Genomic DNA, 24824 nt, shown 5'->3' with positions numbered 1-24824 from the left:
GACAAGATTTAAGATTAGATAGGTTAGATTTAGATTTAAGTTAGATTACATTTAGGTTTAGGTTAGATTCTTTGTGTGTGTGTGTGTGTTTCACTATAAACTACCTCACATTCTCTAGTCATGTCCGATCCCCGCACACCTCGGGTTAGAGGTGCATGAGATTAGAACCACCGGGTTATAATCTCATCTTTATTTGTCAATGCCTATATTTGTGGATACGAGAAATCTACACACCCATGTCTACATGATAGTGCATGTAGTGGACCAAACCCCTTTGCCTCTTCTCTAGCTGTAGCAATTCATAGCATCTTAACATCTCCTCACAACAGATCCTTGTTCAAGGGATTCCTTAGCACATTACATGTTGGCCTCCAATCTGAGTGTCATACCGTTGAAAGCTTTCCAACTTAAGGTCGTATCCATAGAGAGAAGAGAGGGATCACCGTTCGCCTAACTCTATTTTTTTTTTGTAATCCCGAAGGTAGACTTTAATATAAAAACTAATCCAAAGTGTAATCTTAAATCTAACCTAATTGAACATATGGTGATTTTGAGCATGGTTAGTGGGTGAGTTAATAGGTGTCAGATTTTTATGGGAATATACATATTGTTGTGTACCTAGTAGTGTTTGTTCTTTGGGCAAAGCCTTCATTGACATGCCCTAAAATCTAACATAAATCTAATCTAACATAAATCTAGCTCTAATCTAATCTTAAACTCAACATAAAACTAAATTTAATCTAATTTTAAATCTAACCTAAACCTAAATGTAATCTAACTTGAATGTAAATCTAATCTAATCTTAAATCTTGTCTTAATAAATCAAATCTAATCTTAACACTAGGTTGGTAATGGGACACTTTTATGTCCTCTTAAGTGACCATTTTCCTTGAATTATGTCAAGAGTTTCAAAATGGATTTTGAGGTGCTATCTGTCTAGAAATCTTTCTCATGAGCTGAAAAAAACTCGACATTTTTTGGAATATCAATTCCATCTTTAATCTTGTCCTTGCACAACATTTCACAACCTAAACTGTGTGAAAAAACGGGTCCTGTTTTTGGCTTTTTTCAACTTTTTGCAACTATACCACTCTAGAATTCATGTTTGTGAGGTCTATAATGCTAGAGAACTATCTTTAGTAGTCCTCAACATGTCCTAATGCTTCTAGGGAGAAATAAATGTTAAAGTTGTAAGTTATGACCAAATTACAAAAATTGTCAAATCCTATGTTTTAGCCAATTTTAGCTCTTCTATGATTTTTTGGTGGATTTCATGATATCCAAATGCAGTTTTGATTTTCTATGTCGCATATTGTAACATAAAGCTAATATTCCTTGAGTTTTGGGGCACCTAATACCCTATTTTTCATAGTAGACAACGATGGTTGATTTTTTCAATTATAGAAGAAAACAAAACATTCTAGTATATCAAGTATAGCTTTTTCAATATTGTTAGTTTCTTGTGACAACTACATGCATTTTGTAGGTAGTAAACATATCTAGTCATAAGGATCAAATTTGGCTAGATATTGGATAGTTTCTATGGGATTCTACAACTCATAATGTTGAACCCAGTTTTTTCATGTTTGCTGTATTTAGCACTTCATCTTTGTCCCCAAGATTCCCCTTGGTAAGAGATGTATTATTCTTTTGACATGCTCCATGACTCCTTATGAACTAAAGGACAATAGGGAACTAAGAAAACATGCATATATTATTTGTATTGAGCGTGGCTATAGAAACTTTGTTGATAGGTTTGCAGAATGGTAAAAATTTAACTTTTTTGTACCTATTTCTTTTGGCAAAACAAAAAATAGTGAGTGAGAAGCAATCATATGTTCTGATCACCAACCCATTGAAGTTAACTAGGGAATTTATCTCAAGTCCTACAAAAATCCCTAATCTTATTTTTATGCAACAAAGCGTAAGAAATGACTGTTCTGATGAAAATGTACTGGTCCATCAACTTTGGAGGCTTGGTGTGACCAAAAGATGAGAAATTTTACAAGTTTCTTATTTTTTCCATGTGTAGTAGGCCTTGAACTGTAACCTCATGAAAGGATTTTACAAAATGAGTGGATCTACTATGGTTTTGGAGGTTTTTTTCAAAACCCTGAAAGGACACTTTTATGTCCTGTTAGGTTACCAACCTAGTGTTAAATCCTAAACCTAAATGTAATCTAACTTAAGTCTAACCTAGCTACTCTAATCTTTTATGTCCAGGTTATAAGGTTTTTACATTCATTATGAGTAGTGACGAAGATGTGGGGCCGTCCAACCGAAACACCTATCTCTCAACAAGGATCTTATGTCCTTGTAATAAATGCAAGCATGCTGTGCGACAGAAAAGATACGTTTCTTTGTAGCATGTTTGCAAATTTGGCGAGTTTGATCCATCTATTATAGATCGAGTTGTTGTCAATTATAACTCGTCAGACTCTGACGCTGGCCAACATGCAGCAATCTTGCAACCCGATAGACTTGTTCGCAGGCGGTTTGGTTTAGCAGCATATGTGAGGCCACAAGATGTAGTCTCTGACAGCTCGAACGATGATCATGCAAACCACATTCCCAAGAGGCAATGTTTGAGCCCGAGATCGATGAAATGATCGAGACGATCATGGATTCAAAAAGGTTTATCTATGATGATATGAAAAGTGAAGCCGATACGCCATTGTAAGATGGAGCAGTGTTTCTAGATTGAAGGCACTCCTAGTTCTTCTCAACATGTAGGCAAAGTTTGGATGGAGTGACACTAGCATCAGAACGATTTTCAGGTGATCTATTACAATGTGTTTACTTGAATAAAAAACTCTACATGTATAATGATCTGATAGATTACTTACACAAGTGTACCGCATTTTTTTCGCTGTGCAGATTGCTAAAAGAGCTGTATCTCATCCTACAAAGTCTACATCAAATTGGTGGTACGTCATAGAGGTAGCCCCTCATAGTGCACGGACATATGAGGGATACCATGTGCCAATCACAGCGGCATCAATGGAGGAGATTGGAGAAGATACTCAGTCAGAAGCCGCTAAGGTGGTTCCAGACGAGCATCAACCTGCTATATCTACAGCCTGTATGTAGAGGATCTAAAAAATGAAGCGGATGACATCTTCCTAAACGGAGAGCTCTATATAGACATAGGAAGTTCTTTCCAGCAAGACATTGCCAACCAAATTCCAAGTCGTGTTTCCAAGCCTCTTGTTTGGCTAATGAAGAAAAAAATACGGTTAACTTTTAGATTTTCAGCTTGCAAATCCATTGCTGCAGTGCATGTTAGTTTTGGCAATTGGTTGTGTGAGATCCACTTCAAAATTCACATGGAAACACCACGGACACCCATACTTACACAAAACTATGCCTGCACAAAAACACAAATGGTGTTGAATGGTAGAGGGTTACCTCCAAAAACCACAAGGTGAAAGGAACTCCAAAGTGGTTCCCTTGGTGTCTCCTTGTCTAATAAGCTTAGGTGCAGTAGGGCTCCCCGTAAGAAAGAATGTATTCACGAAGAAGTTATGAATTTGAGTGCTCCCACGAATTATTGTGGTGAAAGAGCTATGGAAGGAAATCATTCCTTGGGAGCAAATGAGGAAGACAAGATCAAACTATCCAACATTGATGTTTTAAGAGGATGTTTAATTGGGGGAGTCGAGAAGGACACAAGTAAACATCCTTACTATGATCACATCTCCTTTTAATCCAAGCTTTCTTTGTGAAAAATAGAGAGAGATGAGAACCAAAATTTTGCATGCCCTACCCTACTTTGAGAAACTTGAAGCACACTGATAGCTTCAAGCACCTCCCACCCTCCTATGTTCTCCCCGATGCATCCATGCAATCAAAGCATAGGGAATAAATACTGGCTCGAGACAAATCTAGAAAGTTTCAAACAAAGCAATTGGTTACTTCTAATTCTGCCTCTCTCTTGCTATTGGCTTATAAGAGCATAGCAATTTATTAGATATACTAGCACATAGTGCAAAGCGTGAAAAGCTTTTCATGGTGTTGTTTTGCTTTTATTTGCACGCTATTTTTGCATGCGATGTGTTTTTTTTTTTTCACTTGATGAATTGTGCATGCGCCACATAGTGGCTTGTGGTCTCAAAGAGGGGCAAAGGGGCCTTTGGCTCACCACATAACAAGGAGAGTATTGGAAGTCTCTGCATTTTTATTTAAAATTTTAGGGCTTTTACCGATTTATACACTAAAATCCTCCAAAATTAGCGGATTTCCATCAAGGTGACCCTCCATACTAGTCGTGAATTCTCAATTTTTGTCCTTTAGTATGAGAGCAGTTTTGCATAGGTTGTGTTGAACCCTACCTCTTGATATACAACAAATGCTGCCTATTTTCTCCAACTTTGGCAAACTCCCTCTTCTATTCCCACTGGTGAAATAATGTGCAACTCACATACGGAGCCTAAATCATGCTCATAATCAAACAACTCCAAAATTTCTTATGAGGGGTGGGTGTAGAACCCCGCTTGTGCGGATGTGCCATTAATGTATTTCCACTTCCCTCCAAGTTCGATCCCTATCCCCAAGTGAGCACACATGTGGAACCTTAAATGAAGTGAGTAGATATTTCTAACCTCACCTTCTCTTACTCATTCATCGTAACATGACCTTGCAATGATGTAGGACTTGACTCTTGGGTAGCAAAGTCTACACAACAAGAGAAATGGTAACATTGTGGAGAATATGCTCATCAAATCGAGCATGTGCTAGTGAGGTTGCCCAATGTGCCAAATAGTGTCCATAGAAAACCTGTAACAATTACAATCCACCTCCTAGGTTTTGGGTGTCAAATTCTTATTTGAATCTCTATGCTTCAAGCATAGATTACTTGAGTAAAAGTGTTTATCTATTGTTGGCACTGCCGTTAAGGCAGGGCTTATGAAGATGATTTTTGCTATCATGGTCATAGGGCTTTGACCAATCAAGATTTTCCATGTCAGTGGAAATGGCCCGGAAGCATTCTCTTCTGGAAACCCCATCCTAAAGACGTTTACCAGACAATGATGCATAAGAAGAACTGGTCTAGCCCCCTTAACAAGATGTGGAAAAAACAATGGCCGGAGGAGCGGGAGCAAGTAATGGAGAACATCTGGAAGCCAAAGGTTCCGCAGCACATGAAGGTATTTTTGTGGAAGGTAATTTGGGGTGCTCTACCGACGGGGGTGAAGATTCAAGAAAGAGGGATTGGGTCAGATTGATGCTTGGGATGCAGGTTGGCTAGTGAAGATGTGGCTCACCTCTTCATGGATTGCCCAACTATCAAAGGCCTCGCAGGAAAAATATGTAAGTGGATCCAAAGAACATGGAAAATTTGTTTTTACCACTACAACAAAAAAAGGTGTTATCAACGTATATAGCGACGCTTAACGTCGCTATATGCGTCTCAGTGAAACTGTCGCAAAGAGCGTCGATATACGCGTGGAAAGGGTTTATTGGCGATGCAGATAGCGATGCGTATATAGACGCTCATATAGACGCAGATAGCGATGCGGATATCGATGACCATAACAAAAACAAAATTTGGGCAGAGGGCAGGTAACCTGGCCTGTGCACAGTGAAAAGATGGACACAGCCACCACAGCTAGACTTCCTGCCCTCTGCCCAAGAAAGCGAGCAGCACCAAAATCAACCGTGCTCCCGTAGAAATTTCGGCAGAGTTTCCTTCGTTTTTACATAAACTTTTCAAAAAGTCATGTATACGTCTCCTACATGCTATCCATGTAGGAGCTCACATGAGATTTAAGGCCAACGACCATAACGAACCATAACCATAACTTAAAAGCATAACCATAATGAAACATAACCATAACTTAAAAGCATAACCATAACGAACCATAACCATAACTTAAAACCATAATTGACCATAACCACTTTGATCATAACCAAAAACAAAATTAACAATAACCATAAGCATAACCAGAAAGTTAAACATAACCATAAACAAAACCTGAACCATAACTATGTCTATACAAGAATAGGAAAAATAACCATGTCTATACAATGACAATGACAATAACCATAACCATAAGGAAAACAATAACTGTCTGAACAATAATCATAACCGTATATATATGTCTATACAAAAGGAGACACAGGAGTGTGTCTATGTCTCCCAAAGTATATATATGAAATCCGGTCCCACTGATGACTAGGCATCACAACCTGCACATAGGACAACTCACAAAATTAGTATTGATATTACTTCACATATACTTACTTAAGTAAATCAACTCACACATATTAACGTCTCACCTCAAGCGATCAGCAAGACTGTAAGGCCTCCCAATCTACAGGCTCTCCTGAAGCATCAAGATCATTCAATACTTCATAGATACCTCTGCGATATCCATATGACTCCTCCTGACGTGTCGGGGCTCGATGCATCGCAAGATTCTGCGTTTATACAAAAATCAAAGTAATAAGAATACATGATTCATTGTGTTTTTAAAAACGCCATAGTTAAGATTGGATTAGAAACTCACAAACTCATAGCGAAAGGTGTCGAAGCCTCCGTTGCCAAGATGAGATGTCACCCTGGTCATCTGTCGTATCTACGCGGCCTCGCGTTGCTGTCTGAACCGCGTGGCCACTGTCCGCTCATCCTCCCTGATCTGCAGCCACGTCTCGTGTGGGATGCCCGAAGGCTTCGACGTGGTCCAGAAAGCCTTCCGAGCTGTATCTCGTCGATGTTTCACGGTGTCCCGTGCAACACTCTTGATCCACCTCCTCGGAACAACGTCAGAACCCGGAGCAGGCTAGTACTCTTTTAGGATGGTCTCCACTATGTAAGTGACTTTGTCCTTTTCCTGCTCATCCCAAGACGTCAGAATGCTGGTCGAAAACTGGAGCTCCGCGAGCGGGCGAATCCGCTGTCTCATCTCAGTCCCGACTCTATCCATGTCAACAGAACCATCTATCCGTACAGTATAGATCTTGGAGGCACTAGGATCGTGTGCCCCCCAAGGTGTCCGAGGTGTGCCAAGAGGTGTGTCGAGAGGTGTGCCTGGGTAGGACAGGGTTCGTGAGCGAGGAGGGGTCGAAGCATCTGTGGACCCTCCTCCACAACAACCACCATCTCCACCTGACGATCGCCGAGATCGGTGAGTGCGCCTGTGCTGCGGAGATGAGGACGTACCCGCCTCTGTCCCACCCCTAGGTGTCGAAGCGGCCATGATAGAAGCAGGCATCGTACCCATAGGTGTCCCCCCCCCATAGGCGTTCCCCCCCCCCCATAGGTGTCCCCCCCCCCTAGGCGTCGGACCCTCGGGTGTGAAGCCCGGAGGCGTAGTACCCGTGCCTCTGGCCCGGGGCAGTCACTTATCAAAAGACCCCTATATCACGTGCGTTCAAGAGGTAATTAATAATACCCCAATATACATACTATATTTACACTGTGAGCCTATTTAAAAAACCCCCACCCCCTCTGTATGTATACATTTTTATACATTTTGGTCTTTTAATAATCCTCTCCGGTTAACTCACGTGATATCATACACATTCTAAAAAGTGACCACCCCAGGGCCTCTGGCTACCCAGTACTGAGAAGCCTCTGCCATCTGAGTAGGCGTCATCCGTGTAACGAAGCCCATGAATGCATCTGCACTCATAGAAACGGGATCTGGAAACTGGTCTGCCATACTAAAGTCCTGCACAAAGAAAGTAAAATAAAGCATCAGAACACAGTTGTTTAAATTAACGTTAAGCTTAATTTTAAATCAACGTCTTCACACAAACACTTACAGGCCTAGGCCTCGACGAGTGAGGCATCATTGATAAGATCTTGCACTGTATCATCGTCTATCTCTAATTGCAAACATAACTCTACCCCAACTCGTTCTGGCATATTGTATTCATCCATTGCATCTTCATCTACAAGTGTCAATTCTGGCTCGTCTACGTCATCCCTCGTATATCTGTCAGCTTTCTCTACCATACCTTCGTCCATCTCATCTAATGTCACGGTAGTATGGACGTCGTCTGACTGACTTTCCTCCAGGAGATCTTGCCCTTCAAATACTTGTTTATTTCTTAGAGCAACCTGAACCACAAACCACCATTGTCGCTCTTGAGGGTCTGGTACAAAGAACACTTGCTCGCAATGTTCGGGGAGAGAAAATGTGTCTCTCGCATCTATCCAAACCTTTGTAGAATCTATTTGCATAAGTTTGTTTTCATCTCTGCGTACCCTTGCATTGCGACCAAAAGTAATCACCTTGAACCACTTCACATCCAACAAAAACATCTCAAACCGCCTGAAGCTTACTTTAAGGATATCTGACACCAAACCACAGTAATCTAGGTTGCTAGTGCTTTCATTCGTATCTCTGGCACTGGCCCTGCTCTTTTGCATGAAACTAACCATTACCCCATTTTCAAACGTGTTTCTTCTGCTGCTGTCAATTTGTTGTGTTCTGAAATGCTTTCCATGCGACCACAGTTCCATGTATGTATGATACTTCCAGTCACATCCAATAGCCAGCTCTTCCTCTTCTAGAGATATGGGTTCTCCGATCTGTCGAGCTGCTCTCACTGTCTTGTCCAACCATGCCATTGTAGGGAATTCAGGTAGAGGAGCAAGATAGTCTGGCAAGGGTAAACCTCTAGTCGTTCGGCTTCGCCTGAAATCCTGTTGCTCCCTATTGCGTCTCTCTTTCTCTTCTTCGTACCTTTCAAGCCATTTTTGCATCGGCGTTGAATTTAGTATACAGAACTTCATGATCTTTTCTTGCATGGCGTCGTTCATTTTCTTCGGCACCCCTTGCCCTTGCGGCTCCTTTCCCACGAGTCTTGCATCCTCCTCATCGCTCCACAGTTGAGGCATTTCTGGGTCAGAAACGGATAGAAATTCGGTCATCAATACAAGAGACTCTTGCGCCAGCCATCCTTCTGCCACGCTCCCCTCTGGACGCGCTTTTTGGCGAACAAAACCCTTAAGTGTTTTCATGAACCGCTCTAGAAATAACATCCAAAGGCTGTGGACTGTACCTGCCATTGCAACCTCATCTACTACATGGACGAGCAAGTGCATTTAGATAGTTAGGCAGCTCGTGGGTAGATACTTCTCAATCATGCAAACTACCTCAATGGAGTTAGCCCTTGCGATTGCAATAGATTCCTCCCGTATCTCCTTGAAAGAGATCCACCGCACTAGCTCTAAAATCTTGTATATGCAGGTCCGCACTTCCTCCATTAAACACCCCTTGATCGCAATTGGAAGAATGACTTGCAAGAACTTATGCGAGTCATGCGATTTCAGTCCTGATAGTTGATCGTCACGTGAGTGAATGCTATCTTGAGACATCGCATATATCCTGTTGGCGTCCTGAACTCTAAAATCACCCTTTTAACTTGTTGCTCTTCATTTTTTAGCAATACCCATGGCGCTCTTGGAAGTTTTGTTTGGCCAGCTGCATTGGTGAAAGGCCACAGCTCTGGCATCTTTTCAGCTGACTGCAAATCATCTCGTGAAGCTCGATTGTCTTCCAGAGGAGCTCTCCCACATTCTTGAATATATGCATTGGATCCATCAAATGGTTAATTAGTAGATCACCCCAGTACGGCAACGTATGGAGAATGGACAAACGTTTCATTCCTGGAAAAGGTTGTCCCTCATGTTGCTCCCATCAGCGATGCCACTCTTGTACATGCATAAGACGACATTCGATACGACCAAGCTGACCTTCGCGCAAGTGATTGCCATCAAGAAGATAACGGTGGTGGCCTTGATAAATTGTCTTTCGAAGAGAGGCAGAATAGCGTACATCCAAAGACTGCCCGCAAATTGGACATGTATTGTATCCCGAAGTTGTTAGCCCTGCATATATTAAAGCATGAATCAGGCCAAGGCAAAGTGCTTGCGAATAGCGAGAATTTTGTAAATCAAGAACCATTACCAGAAGCTTCTCCGTATCCTGGCCAATCATGCATAGTCCACATAAGAAGTCCATGGATCCTTGCATGTTGTTGTCCTACTGGTTCAACTGCATCTGCTATGTCGATCCCATGCCATAACTCCTGGAGCTCCTCAACTAGTGGAGCTAGATAAACATCCATGTTTTTTGCCTTGAACTTACCAGGTACAATCAAGCTTAATATCAAATTACCCTTCTTGATGGCAAGCCACGGCGGAAGGTTGTAATTGATAAGGCACACAGGCCAAGTGCTCCATGACGAGCTTCTCAAGCCAAATTATTGACTCCATCCATTGCCATGCCCAAACGCAAATTGCGTGGTTCACTCTTAAAATGTGGCCATATATCTTCAATGTGCCTCCAGGCCTTTGAATCAGCAGGCACCCTAAATGTTGCGTTAGTGGATCTATTCGTAGAATGCCACCGCATCAACTTTGCAATGGAACCACAACGAAACATGCTTTTTATCCTAGGAATAATAGGGAAATGCCGCAACACTTTAGCTGGCACTGTCTCGCCTACTGCATCTTGTTTGTAGCGCATTGCTCCACACTTAGGACACGACAGACAATCTCCGAACTCATTGCAAAAAAGAATGCAATCATTTGGACATGCATGAATCTTGTTGTAGTCCAAGACAATTGAGGTCAATAGTTGCTTTGCGTCTGGCCTGGAGGGGGGCATTTCATTGCCAACGGGAGAAGTTGCTCCTGCAACTACCTATTTAAGCCACATTAAATTAAAAAGCTCTCCAAGCACGTCACTGTTGCAATAATCGGAAAATCTCTTTTGTAAATTACGTACCTAAACAAAGCAGTGACGCTTGCATCTGACCACCCGTACACTGACTGAAGATTCAAAAACGCTAGACAAGTACGAAGCGTCGATATTTTGGCGCCTTCATAAATTGGTTGACGTGCCAACTTCCTCAACATGTCTTCAGGAGATAGGCGCACGACTTCTGGTGCTGCTTCGTTAGCGCTCCTCGCTTGTCTGGAAGAAGGCATCCAACATCTCCTCCATGCCGTCATCTTCTGTCTGTAAGTCCTTTTTTGCTTCCATCCTTGGCTCTATATTGGTCGGACCTTCATGCATAATCCTTTTTCTCTCTCTCTCAGATGTAGGTGCTATGTCGCAAAAATCAATGCCCGTTCCGTAGGAGTCGTATCGTAGATTCTGTACGATTTCTTTAGCAAACTCTCCGTACTTGTGCACATGTTCATTACATATACGCTTGCGCAGGATTTGATACTTGCAGAGCGTGCACGAGTATGCAATCTTTTCCTCCATGTTAGTTGATGACGTTGCCATCTACAATGATTATGAATGTTGTTTTAATATATATACTCCTCACAATGTAAACTACCTCGCATTCTCTAGTCTTGTCCAATCTCCGTACACCTCGTTCCAAAGGTGTACGGAGATCAGGACCACCGGGTCAAAATCTCGTCTTGATTGGTCAAATCCTATATGGGTAGACACATACGTGCACTCCTAGGTGTACATGGCAATGCACGTAGCGGGCAAAACCCCTTTGCCTCTTTTAGTTCCATAGTTTCTTCAACATCCAACGGCTATCTCCCTTTCTCTCTCTCTCGATCTCGCTCTCGCTATCTCTCTTTCTCTCTCTATTTTCCTATTTCCCTATCTCTCTCTCTGTCTCGCTCTCCACTTCTCTATCTCTCTCTCTCTCTCTCTCTCTCCTCTCTCTCTCTCTCTCTCTCTCTCTATCTCTCTCCTCTCTCTCTCTCTCTCTCTATCTATATATATATATATATATATAAGGGTTTCTTCACATGTTGCTCTTCAGCACGACTCAAAACCCATGGACCTTTTGGAATAGCATACGCTCCATTGGACTTTAGTCGAGGCCACATCTCTGGCATTCTCTCTTGACATTGCCTAAAGACTACCTAATCAACTACCGATGGTTTCGGTAACCGTAGCATCAGTTTCCGAAGTCCGTTTGCGTTTTTTCGTAGAAAAACGTAATCGTATCTGATCAATCCATTGCGTATTTGGCATTTCTTTTGTCCGTTTGACCTACGGCTTGCCATACACGCTCTTGACATTTCTTTAAGACTACCTAATGGACTACAGATGGTTTCAGTAGGCATAGAAGTCATTTTCGAAATCCATTTGCGTTTTTTCGTAGAAAAACGCAACCGGATTTGACCTACGGCTTGTTTATTTGGCGTTAATTCAAACCCATTGACCTACGGCTTGCCATACACACTCTTCACGTTGCTTTAAGACTACTTAATGGACTATGGATGGTTTCGGTAGGCATAGAAGCCATTTCCGAAGTCCATTTGCGTTTTTCCGTAGAAAAATGTAACCAGATTTGACCTACGGCTTGTGTATTTGGCGTTTCTTCTATCCGTTTGACCTACGGCTTGACATTTCCTAAAGACTACCTAATGGACTACGGATGGTTTGAGTATGCATAGAACCATTTCCGAAGTCCGTTTACGTTTTTTTGTAGAAAAACGCAACAGAATTTGACATACGGCTTGTGTATTTGACGTTTCTTCTGTCCGTTTAACCTACGGCTTTCCATACATGGTCTTGACATTGCCTTAATACTACTTAATGGACTACGGATGGTTTTGGTAGGCGTAGAATCAGTTTTTGAAGTCCCTCTGCGTATTTTCATTGAAAAACGCAAGCGGAGTTGACCTACGGCTTGTGTATTTGGCGTTTCTTCTATCCGTTTGACCTACGGCTTTCCATACACGCTCTTGACATTGCTTTAAGACTACCTAATGGACAACGGATGGTTTTAGTAGGCATAGAAGTCATTTTCGAAATCGGTTTGCATTTTTTCGTAGAAAAATGCAACCGGATTTGACCTACAGCTTGTGTATTTGGCGTTAATTCAAACCCATTGACCTACGGCTTGCCATACACGCTCTTGACATTTCTTTAAGACTACTTAATGAACTACGGATGGTTGCGGTAGGCCTAAAGTCATTTCCGAAGTCTGTTTGCGTTTTTTCGTAGAAAAACGCAACTGGATTTGACCTACGGCTTGTGTATTTGGAGTTTCTTCTATCTGTTCGACCTACGGCTTGCCATACGCGCTCTTGAAATTGCATAAAGACTACCTAATCGTCTACGGATGGTTTCAGTAGGCATAGAAGCCATTTCCGAAATCCGTTTGCGTTTTTTCGTAGAAAAACGCAACCGAATTTGACCTACGGCTTGTGTATTTGACGTTTCTTCTGTCCATTTAACCTATGGCTTGCCATACACGGTCTTGACATTGCCTTAACACTAGAATGGTAACAGGACACTTTTATGTCCTTGGACACTTTTGTGTCCTGTTAAGTGACCATTTTGCTTGAATTATTTGAAGCGTATGAAAATGAATTTCTAGGTGCTATATATCCACAAAGTTGCCTTATGAGCTGAAAAAAACTTAGCATTTTTTTTGGAGTATCGATCTCACCATTAACCTTAATCTTGCACAACATTTTTGAACCTAAACTGTGTGAAAACATGGGTCCTGTTTTTGGCTTTTTTTCAATTTTTGGCAACTTACCACTCTAAACTTCATGTTTGTGAGGTTTAGATGGCTAGAGGTTAGGACTTCATAGTTCTCAAAATGTTTTGATGCTTGAAGGGAGAGCTAAGTGTTAAAATTGAAAGTTATGACCAATTTACAAGAATTGCATAATCCTGTTTTTTGGCAAAAAATTAGCACTTTTATGATTTTTTTGGTGGCTTTCTTGATATCCAAATTCAATTTTGATTATGTAAGTGTAATGTATAACATAAACCTAATCTTCCTTGAGTTTTGGGGGACCTGATATGCTATATAGCATAGTATATGACGATGGTTGAGTTTTTTGATTGCAGAAGAATACGATACATTTTAGAGTAGCAAGTATAACTTTCTCAATATTGCTAGTTTCTTAGGCCAATTTTGTGTATTTTGTAGGTAGTAACCATATCTAATCATAGACTACAAACTTGGCTAGATATTGAGTAGTTTCTATGGGTTTCTAGAGGTCATAATGCTAAACCCAGTTTTTTCATGTTTGCTGGTCCATTACCCTTTTTACCTCCATGGCTCCTTTTGAATCCAAAGGCCGAAAGGGAACTAAGAAAACATGTATATAGTATCTGTATTGAGCGTGACTATAGAAACTTTGATGATAGGTCCGCAGAATGGCAAAAATGCAACTTTTTTGTACCTATTTTTTTTGCCCAAAAAAAAATTAGTGAGGTAAAAGCAACCATATGTTTTGGTCACCAACCCATTGAAGTTAATGGGGCATTTTATCTCATGTCCTACAAAAATCTCCACTCTTATTTATATGCAATCAACCGTAAGAAATTGCTGTTTTGGGCAAAATGCATTGGTCCATCAACTTTGGAGGCTTGTAGTGACCAAGGGATGAGAAAAATTACAAGTTTCTCATTTTTTCCATATCTAGTAGTTATTTAACTATAAGCTCATGAAAGGATTTTACAAAATGAGTGGATCTACTGAAGCGGTCCGGGGCGGGCAACAAGAAGAGCAACCTCTAGACACCCTTCAAGGCTCCCGTGCTGCTCAATTGGGTTGGGGTTGGAAAAACAACAAACACACACACAAACCCGCAACCTAACCCTACACAAATTTGGGGCACCACCTAGTTTTGGATGCGAACTAAGACGCGTAGAGAGAGAGAGAGAGAGAGAGAGAGAGAGAGAGAGAGAGAGAGAGAAGAGAGAGAGAGAGAGAGAGAGAGAGAGAGAGAGAGTGCTCGGGCTGCTTTGAAACGTATCAGCAATGATCAAGCAAACACAATTATATATGTGAGAAAGAGAGAGAAGGGGAGGGGGTGTTTGTTGCACTAATACCTTCTTACAAATTTGTCGTAACCAATCAAAGTGATATTAGTATTTGTTCATCATAGCTTGAGTAAATTACACACAACACATCACAAGAAAAGCCACCCCACTCACTGTCTTAAGGCCAGGGGAGTCCTCTCCACCCTGTCGCCCTCTTACAGTATGTGGGATTTATGACTAAATTGATGACAACACTAGAGACAAGCTATCAAGAACTTAACAAAAAAAAAACACCAAGACACTTACACATCATTGTTGTCCATTACTTCACGTGGGAAGAGAGACAAAGTATCCAAGCTTAGTCCAAATCGACCCTCCTTGATTCAACAAATGTTGAGCTTACACTAGTAGGAGAAATGATAGATTTTCTACTCTCAATTGAGTGATCACTCTCTCTCTTACAATGGCATAGAGTTCCCTTGCTAATCTCCTATTACAACACATGCACATGCATAAGACAATGAGCTTCCACTCAAGAGCTCCTTCTAGAGAGGTTGAGCTTGGCTTCTCAAGCTATAGCATAGTGCTCTTGCTTATGGCTCCCCCTTTTGTGCTAGCTACACCCTCCTTTTATAGCAATTTTGAAGGCTAGGGTTACTCCTCTAACCATGGTTGGGTTAGATTTTCAGCAATATTTATCTAATTTCTTTTGCTTGGAATTATCAAGAAGTTGGTGAGGAAAGAGAGAGGAGAGAAATGGAGGTGATAGGACTTTTCATAGTGGGTTAGTGTTAGTAGAGTTAGTATTAATTTACAAATGGAATTAGATATTTACAATGGGAGTATCCATGTAGGATACAAATAAGGAAGAAAAACTCTTAAGAGGTAAGAAAAGGTGGATTTCTTACAAGGTTGATGCTCCAAGTGTCTTGAGTAGGGCCAATTTTGACGCTTGTTGACGGTCCACTAGCTTTGACGGTACATTTTTTCTCCACTCTTGACCTTCCTTGAGAGACAAGGTAATTGAAGCTGAGTAATCAACCACCATGATGCTGTCTTTTAAGAGAAGAGGCTGAATTTTGTGGTTTTTTTATAGATATGGGTAATTTGGAGGAGGAAAAATGAGACTAGGTGGTCAATTTTGGAATGGAATTGTGTGTGGGAGGTATGAGTTCACCATGGTTTCTCTTATTCTTCAAGGTTGAGGAGAAGGTGAGTAGGGTGCAGAGAGGAGTGGTGAGAGAGGTGGGGATGATGAGTAGAGAAGTGTGTGTGAAAGAGGAAAGTAATAAAGTGGAAGAGAGAGTGTGGCTGCATAGCATGGGAAAACTGGGGTCCACTAATAAAATCATAGCTCACAGCTCGTAGCTCAAAAAAATATGAAAAAATTTGAAGCAAAAGTTCAGCCCACGAGCTACAACTTTTGTTTGTATCACCTTTTCAAATTCGGAGAGCAAGTGAACTTTAAAAATTCAGCAAAACCGACCGTTTTTTTTCCACTGCACAAGGTCCTTGTGGGGTCCTTCTTTGGATGATTCTTTTGAATACCTCCAAGAGTGAGCCCTCCATAGTGCATGTATGCATGCCACCTACCCTTGACCTTATTTGGTAGGTCTATAATTGAAGATATTGTTGAGATTATGATATAAGTGAATAGTACAACTAAGAAAATCAAATATTGAGGGGTCTAAAAAATATGTACATGTCAAATATAAATAATATAAGTGGAAAAAATATAAAGGGGTCAAAAGAAATCTCTCTCATTATGAGGCTACCATAAAAAGATAAATATTTTTGGTGTTCTAATTTTTTAGAAAAGAAAAAACAAAATAGATGTAGGAAGGGAAAAATCACAATAGTGAAAAAACATACACATAAATAAAACTAGTTTTTTTGGATTTTTGTTGGGGTGGAGTTACACCAAATATAAGAGAAGCTTACATGAAAATATTTCTATATGGAATAAAGAGTATGAAAAATGGTAAGAAAAAATTGTGGTAATGGTGAGGCAATGTACAGAGCATAAATAACACACAACTAGGTAGAAATATTTAAAATAAATACCAAAATAATTATGAAAAAATGTTTTATTTAGGCCCTATATACAAAGAAATATTTACATACGCATGGGCCATAATATACTTATATTTTTTTTATTTTTTTTATTTTTTTTGCTCAACTAGCCCGATGACTAGCTAATTGAGGGTTTTTTAAGAAGATATGGGAAAAGTCCCGTGACTCACGCACGCTTATGTATAGTGAAATGGTAGGGATAGCCACAGTGTTTGGGTGATTTTGGTAGGGTGAGGTAACTCACTGTGGCAATTACAAAGAGCCGAAAAACGGCTATCACTACTATGGTTTTGGAATTTTTTCCCAAAACCTTGAAAGGATACTTTTATGTTCTATTAGGCTACCATTCTAGTGTTAAGACTACTTAATGGACTACGGATGGTTTTGGTAGGCGTAGAATCAGTAGAAAAATGCAATCGGATTTGACTTACGGCTTTTGTATTTGGCGTTTCTTCTATCCGTTTGACCTACGGCTTTCCATACACGCTCTTGACATTGATTTACGACTACCTAATGGACAACGGATGGTTTTAGTAGGCATAGAAGTCATTTCCGAAATCGGTTTGCGTTTTTTCATAGAAAAACGCAACCGGCGACGGCTTGTGTATTTGGCGTTAACTCAAACCCATTGATCTACGACTTGCCATACACGCTCTTGACATTGTCTTAAGACTACCTAATGGACTACGGATGGTTTCGGTAGGCATAGAAGCCATTTCCGAAGTCCGTTTGCGTTTTTTCATAGAAAAACGCAACCGGATTTGACCTACAGCGTAGAAGCCGTTTATAAAGTCCGTTTGCGTTTTTCTGAAGAAAAACCCAACCGAACTTCAAAAACGGCTTGTATTTTGGGCGTTTCTTCTATCCGTTTGACCTACGGCTTGTTGAGCTTCGAATGTATTTTGAGCTGGTCAAATGAAGTCAGAGGCTGCATCAGACGATCTAGGTCACTTTGGCTCGACATGCACAACGCCCGGTCAGACTACTGACCATGGAGGAGATTGATGAGGTCCGCCAGCGAGGACCGATGTTAGATCTCCTATGATCTACCTATCCCAGCTAGCTGTTTTAGCTGCTTAGTCCACACCCAGCAGTTTAGGATTCCATAATATTTTATTTTGTCATTTTGTCATTTTGTTATTCTGACTTTGTATCAGTCTACCACATTGTAACTTTCTGGTCTCATAGGTCACTTTGGACTTTTGAAGAGTTAATATAACATTTCATTTCATTTCTTTCTTTAATTTTAATTTTTTACGCAAACCATAATTCTCTCTCTCTCTCTCTCTAGTTTTAATTTCCTACGCACATTTTTCTCTCTCTTTAATTTCCTACACGCACACACACTTCTCTCTCTCTCTCTCTCTCTCTCTCTCTCTCTCTCTCTCTCTCTCTCTTTCCTACACACACACATACTTCTCTCTCTCTCTCTCTCTCTCTCTCTCTCTCTCTCTCTTTCCTACACACACACGATGTGGAGAGAGAGAGAGAGAGAGAGAGAGAGAGGGATTGGGGGAGGGGGAGAGTGCCATAATACTTGCTACGCAGGTTTCGGCCAAGATCTGAGAACGCACGCGTTGAGGGCGAAAATGGCCCCTTCGCGCGGGTTCGGTTTTTTTTCCCCCAAATTCTTAGTGTCGATATGTCTGTCGATAATTGCGTCGATATACGCGTGGAAAACTTTACCTTTTTATGCTAATATCCACGGGCATATTGACGCACATATCGACGGAGTGTAAGAATGTCGATATGGACGTGAAAAGGCACGGACATCGATAACTTTGGGTTATGTTGTAGTGTAGAAGACTGATCTTTTCCTTGGAGGGAAGAATTTAGGTGGTCTTGTCATCCTCATCAGCACTCGGTACGCTTTCTTACATAATGTATGGCAGACAAGGGACTGCCGTGTGTTTGAAGGAGGTCTTGAGGTGGCAAGCTTCGCAGAAATTATACAACAAAGCAAAGTGCTAATATGGACGCTCGGATGCAAGCAACACTCAGAGGATTGGTTTAGGACTACTTGTGCCTTGTTGACAGCAAAGGGCATGCTTAGGATGGGGGGAAATCTTGGCTATTAGTAATTAAAAGATCTCAGAAGAACATGATAAGGGACCCCATGTATGAAGGATAAGGGGGCGAGTTGGGTGGGATGGCTGCCCTGATAGCCGATGTAATTATGGTCCCTGGATGATGTCATGGCTCAACACGAACATGACAAAACCTTGTAATTATTTGGGTTGATAAATATAATTTACTCACAATTGTGAGTTTTGCTATTAAAAGAAAATGATTTTCCATGTGAGGGTTCTTTTTTAATGTAGAGCACATACATGTAATTGCTATTTTTGTTGGTGTACTAAAAGTTTGTGTGTTTTGACAAAAGGCCTTTTTCTGTCAACGGCTTTGCTCCAGGTGTGATTTCTCTCTTTCTAGGTGGATGGGGGGGGAGAGAGAGAGAGAGAGAGAGAGAGAGAGAGATTGTATTCAACGTGTGTGTGTGTGTGTGTGTGGAAGGGGACTTTGTTGGTGAAGTTGGACGCGCGCGAGAGAGAGAGAGAGAGAGAGAGAGAGGGGGGGGGGGGGGAAGCGATGATATACGTATGTTTGTATCATAATTAACGGAGATTCAAATGATGTCTCTCACTGCTAGATATAAAGTTGGATTTGGAACTTTGGACGCTCACAGAAGGTTTTTTTTTTGGGGGGGGGGGGGGGGGGGGGGGGGGGGGGGGGGGGGGAGAGAGAGAGGGAGAGAGAGAGAGAGAGAGAGAGAGAGCGGGGGGGGGATGAGCTCATTGCTTGCTATAATGGGCACCATTGCAATGCTGGGTTTGATTATGGTACAAGCTGCTACATGTGTGTCGGTGATGGCTTGAGAAGACGTGCATCGTGAATTCCCAGATTCAGACAACTGCTGCAAGACGCATAGCTACCACAAGACCGATTGTTGCCATCGGCAACAAAAAGACGGTGGCCATCCTAACAAGGGAGCGTCATCGAAATGTGACAAAGATTTTCACGCGATGATTCGGAGAGAGTGGTGGGTTATCAATGGTGTGGGATAATAAGGGCGGTCATTGTGGGAAGCCCAAGACAATGGCCGGAGCGGTGGACAAGTGCGACTTGCAAGCTGGGTGCGGCTCTTATCATGTCGGCCAACTGCCATGCTCCAAGAACATCGTCGACGTCTTCAATTCCGTCTAGTCGAGGCCCTCGAAGTCTCCAAACATGATGACCAATACGACTTCATGCATGTCACTTGGCACGATTGAATCCTTGCATGCAATTTTCTTAATTTTGATTCTGCACCTAATTACTTGATGAGCTGGATGGCTTGGTGCACATAGGAAGGGTGAGTGCTCTCTGGTGGAGAAAGGACTGCATAGCGAGGGCAAGAGGTGGAGAAGGGTATGTGCAAAGTTGTTTGTCGCGGATCAAGGAGTTCAGCTTGCAAACTTGCGAGTCAAAAATATTCAGTGGTGGCCAAGGAAAAACGACGCTCAGGTAGAGGGCATACACAGCAATGAAGAGTGATAACCTCGTTCATCCAAGGCTGAGCGCACCCCCCATACAACCAAAAATTGGATTTTTTCACTTTGACTTGAATATGTAGTTTCACGATTGGTTGAGATTTGAACCTTGAGCGTTCATGGGATAGTTTCTTTTTTCTGTGGAAAATCTAATGAAATAAAAGCATAGAGCCTGCAAAAAGACAAATCATTGATCGAAGCAGCTGACAACACACCACACACACACACACACACACACACACACACACAAGCTAATAGTGATCAAAAGACAAGCCTCAAGTTCAAGGCTTGTAACTTTGAATGAGAACAAGCATGAAGACGAGTTCCTGATGCTAAAGAGGAAGTCACATTGATATACTCACAATTTACCGGTGATGATGATATGATGCGTCACTTCAATTTGAAGTGGTACCGCTATGTTCTACTAGTTCACATGGTGATTCAAGGAGGAATGTGCACGGCCACAATCATATATTGAGAGATTACGATCTCCTGGATAACCTTCCATGGAGCCACATGGCATAGGTGCCAAGAATTTAAAATGTATCCCTCAGCACCATTGTATTGAATTAAAGTTTGACTCGGATACCAAACTAGTGCCGTCGTACAAAGTAACCAATAGAAGTCTTAAGACCACAAAGGAATCAGCATGCTCTAGCTCAATGGAGACCAGGCGGCTTAGCGACCACAAGCCCGTTGAGGGCGCTTGCATGACACCCAGCTCGTGTATAGATCTAACCAAAAATCAACCCGCAAAAACCTTTCAAAACTCAGCTCTGCTGCGTATAGCGTGATCCAAACCACAGCTCATTGTAGGAGATAAAACACATCACAAAAAAGCATAAGAGGCATCCGCCCACCCAAACCTGCTCATAACATTCACAATAAATCAGTCTTGCTATTGGACTGTACTCAAAATAATAATTAGGCTAGAACAAGCCCACTATGAGTGCTAGTGAACATACAAGCCAAATTTTAAATAAAAACAAGCATCCATTATAACTCTTTATATGGTGGATCTTTGACATAGAACATAAAGTTAGATCGCTTATCTTTACTTGTTAAGCATAATCAATATCCTACATCTTATGTATTTGTCTCCATGCTTGTTTTGTGTCTGGAAGAGAGGACATATATTCACAACACTGGACATTTCGATTGCACAAGCATGACTCCAACTTGACAACACTGCAAGGTCCAATATCTACATCCAATTCCTCATGCCTATGTGTTTTCTTGAAGCGGTGTCGGGGGAAATGTGTTTGAAACGTGAGCTGGGCAGGTGTCGGACCTCTGGCTGTGAGAAGTGTGAAAGAGAACAAGAAAAATAGATGTATATGGCTTTGGCTCATCGTAGTCATCAATTAATCAATTCAAACTCTGAGTACAATATAATCGGTAGCTAAGGCGGGCCGTTAGGAGCACTAACATTTGGATCAATTGGTAAATAGGAGTTAGCTCCCTTTACAGATTAACCAGGCCATTAACAACACTGGGCCTTAAGACGATGGTTAATTAACCTTTCAGACTGATGACGGTGATGGAAACTTCCGCCTACCGCTTTACCTGCCTCATGTACCTTTTGCAGTGCTTTCGTTCCTTTGATTGTCCTCGTAAAACTTCTCTAAGTGCTTTCCTTAGCCTGTTCTTAAGCTCCTTCCATTGCTTCAGCTATCAACAATAAGGCTCAAGTTTCTCTTTCGATGTTGTCAAGAGCTCTTGAAACTCTCTTTGATTGCCTTGCTTTTCTCGGTCAAGGATGACGTCTCAGTTTGCATTCCTTTGCTTGCCGAGCTCCAATATCTGCTCTTGCCAAGCACCTTCTCTTTGTTGAGCTAAGTCAAGGTCAAGAACGAGAGAGAGAGAGAGAGAGAGAGAGAGAGAGAGAGAGAGAGAGAAAACCTTTGCTTTTGGTTCTTAAGCATGAGAGAGAGTGAGAGGAAAAGCCTTGCTTCACCTTCTCCCTCCTCTACTCCCCTCCTTAATGCTTCATGCCCTTGACTCCTTGCTTATCTCCCCTTTGCCGAGGCTTTGCTTTGCTTCTCTAGCCCGAGAGAGAGAGAGAGAGAGAGAGAGAGAGAGAGAGAGAGAGAGAGAGAGAAATAACCTTTGTCTTGCTTTTGTTCAAGCTCAAGAGAAAGACCCTTCCTCCTTTCTTGTATGCTGAAAAAACCCTCCTCGCCTTGGCTTTTATGCTTCAAAACTCTCCCCACACCTCGCCTCTCCTCGTTTTGGTTGGAGAACGAGAGAGAGAGAGAGAGAGAGGAGAGAGAGAGAGAGAGAGAGAGAGAGAGAGAGAGAGAACGCTCCACCTTGTGGAGTACCCCTTGCTTTGTCGGCCTCCTTCTCTAGCAAGGCTCCAACTCAACTTCTTACTCCTTCTCTAGCACGGAGACAGATAGGCTCCTTGTGCAAGCCTGAGAGAGAGAGAGAGAGAGAGAGAGAGAGAGAGAGAGAGAGAGAGAGAGAGAGAGAGAGAACACACCTCTTTTCCCCTTCCTCTTCCAAGCTCACAACCCCTGCCCCTTTCTCTAGCACAGAGAGAGATAGGCTCCTTGTGCAAGCCCGAGAGAGAGAGAGAGAGAGAGAGAGAGAGAGAGAGAGAGAGAGCATGCTTCTTATGCAAGCCCTCCACAACTCCCCCTCTTTCGTTCTCCACACAAAAACCTCTTTTCATGCAATAAAAAGAACCCTATTAATAGCTCCTTCTCCTTTAGCAACGATGGCACCGTCGTTGCTAGGGAGGCAAAAAAAAAACCAGCCCCTATGACGTGGTAGCCCAGTCGTCGAGGTGCACGGAACGCGGCAGAAATGGCCCCAAATCTGGTCGCCCTACCGATCTAAACACATTTCGGTTCATGATCAAACTCACTTGAGGCGCGCATCACTCACAACAATGAGTCCTTCTTCTCCCTGCCTGTGCTGCTTGCCACTGGTTTTTACACGCCATGCCTTATTTCTTGTTTTTCTCCTCTCCACACTAAAGCCCTTATTTTATTTAATGGGCATCCTTGCCATACTTTGGGTGGCTAGTGGTTCTACCCCCTTGGGAAACCCTTTGGGTTAATTTTTGGGCGGCCCTTAGTGGGCGACCAATGAAGTGTCACCCCTTAGCTTTTAATGGGCGGCCCCTTAAAGGGCACCCCATTTGGCATACATATCGACTAAATCATCACCAAGCACCAGATTCTCTCCAGCATTCCTTGACTAATATTATCATCGTGATCTTTGATGCCCATATTAACTTCTCATATAATGCCACATGCTCTAAGATACATGTATATGTGATTGCACTTGCCGGAAGGCATTCCCTTTGCACTCGGTTGTTAATTGGTTGCATCAGCTTCTCAGATAATGCAAAATTATCCAGCTCAGCAGTGTTGTCGGCTGTCACCAGCCTCAAGCCGTATTATCTGTTCAAGCTGAACTCTGCTTGACGAATCGTAAATCCTTGTAGACCTCTCAAGCTGCATATAACGCATACAAACCCTACTAAGGCTGTAAAGTTCCTAGATGGAACAACGACCGAGCGAACCAGGCTGGTACGGATTCGGTCCTCGGTGAATCTTTAACGGACAATATCTTTGTCAAGCCAAGGGCAGGGCCAGGATGGACATGCCGTCAAGGGGCGCTATATTTAGGGGCTAGGAGTCTATATATGGCACGGTTTGGTGGAGAGTTGCATGGTCCAATCCCCCGCGGTCTTACACTGGTATCAGAGCTCAGGTGGGAGAAGGAGGCATGGAGGAGGGGAAGAATCCTGGTCTTCTCTTTCCCTCTCGTGCTCGCTCTCTCTATCTTTCTTGCAAGGCATCCCTCTCAATCTCTCTCGTAGCCATGGCGAAACTGGTGCATGGAATTGCATGGCTCTTCTCCGACAAGGGAGGCAGGGAAGCAAGCACGGTGTGCTGCTGTCCCAAGTCGGGGAGGTGTAATCAAATCCTGCAGTACCGTGGGCAGCAACCCTAAGCGGGGAAGCAGCGCGTTTTCGACCGGCACCAAACACGGCACTGCGGAGCTCAGTAGGATCGCAGGGGCAAGGGGATGCAACTTCGTTCTTTCGTGCAGGGTCAACGAGGGCCGTAGCCGCTGGTTGGAGAAGATTACCCCTGCGCTGCCTGCGACCTGTCTCCGCCATCGTTTAGAGGTGAGTTTTCACATACAGGCCGTCAAGTTGAATTTTTTTTGGGCCACACACCCCTTGTAAGGGAGCTTTCCCACACGCAGGCAAACCGTGGGCGGCGGTTGTCATGGCATGCATAAACATGCAAGGGCATCCGCAAAGGGACCATAGTTGCATGGACGCGTGCAACAGATTTTTAGATGAATTCAGCACTATCAAAGTTGCCGATAGTCGAGATGCAGCATTGAGAATTCGAGGACAATTTTCCAAGGCAATCACGGCAAATCTCCGACTTGTTGTACAAAAGTTTGAAAGCATTTGAAGGCACGGCCTTGGTCTGGGATTCTCTATGACAATATTGTTGCTCGAGGGATGGAT

The 24824-nt window shown here is 42.4% G+C and overlaps 1 protein-coding gene across 1 annotated transcript; it reads right to left on the bottom strand.

The window, feature by feature from the left end:
* Window positions 1–7771: 7771 nt before the first annotated feature.
* Window positions 7772–8470, bottom strand: LOC147417070 (uncharacterized). Its single transcript, XM_086507798.1, has one exon. The coding sequence runs from the start codon at window positions 8468–8470 to the stop codon at window positions 7772–7774; it is 699 nt and encodes a 232-aa protein (XP_086363924.1).
* Between the last annotated feature and the right edge of the window lie 16354 nt (window positions 8471–24824).

Source organism: Adiantum capillus-veneris, unplaced genomic scaffold (genome assembly GCF_014529385.1).
Source record: "Adiantum capillus-veneris isolate H3 unplaced genomic scaffold, ASM1452938v2 Hic_scaffold_325, whole genome shotgun sequence".
In the NCBI taxonomy this organism is placed as follows: domain Eukaryota; kingdom Viridiplantae; phylum Streptophyta; class Polypodiopsida; order Polypodiales; family Pteridaceae; genus Adiantum; species Adiantum capillus-veneris.
Note: the sequence above shows the minus strand (reverse complement) of the source record. Positions and strands in the feature narration are given on the sequence as shown.

Excerpts from the sequence above, each read along its gene's own strand:
- LOC147417070 (XM_086507798.1), bottom strand. The coding sequence starts at position 8,470 with ATGGAACTGTGGTCGCATGGAAAGCATTTCAGAACACAACAAATTGAC.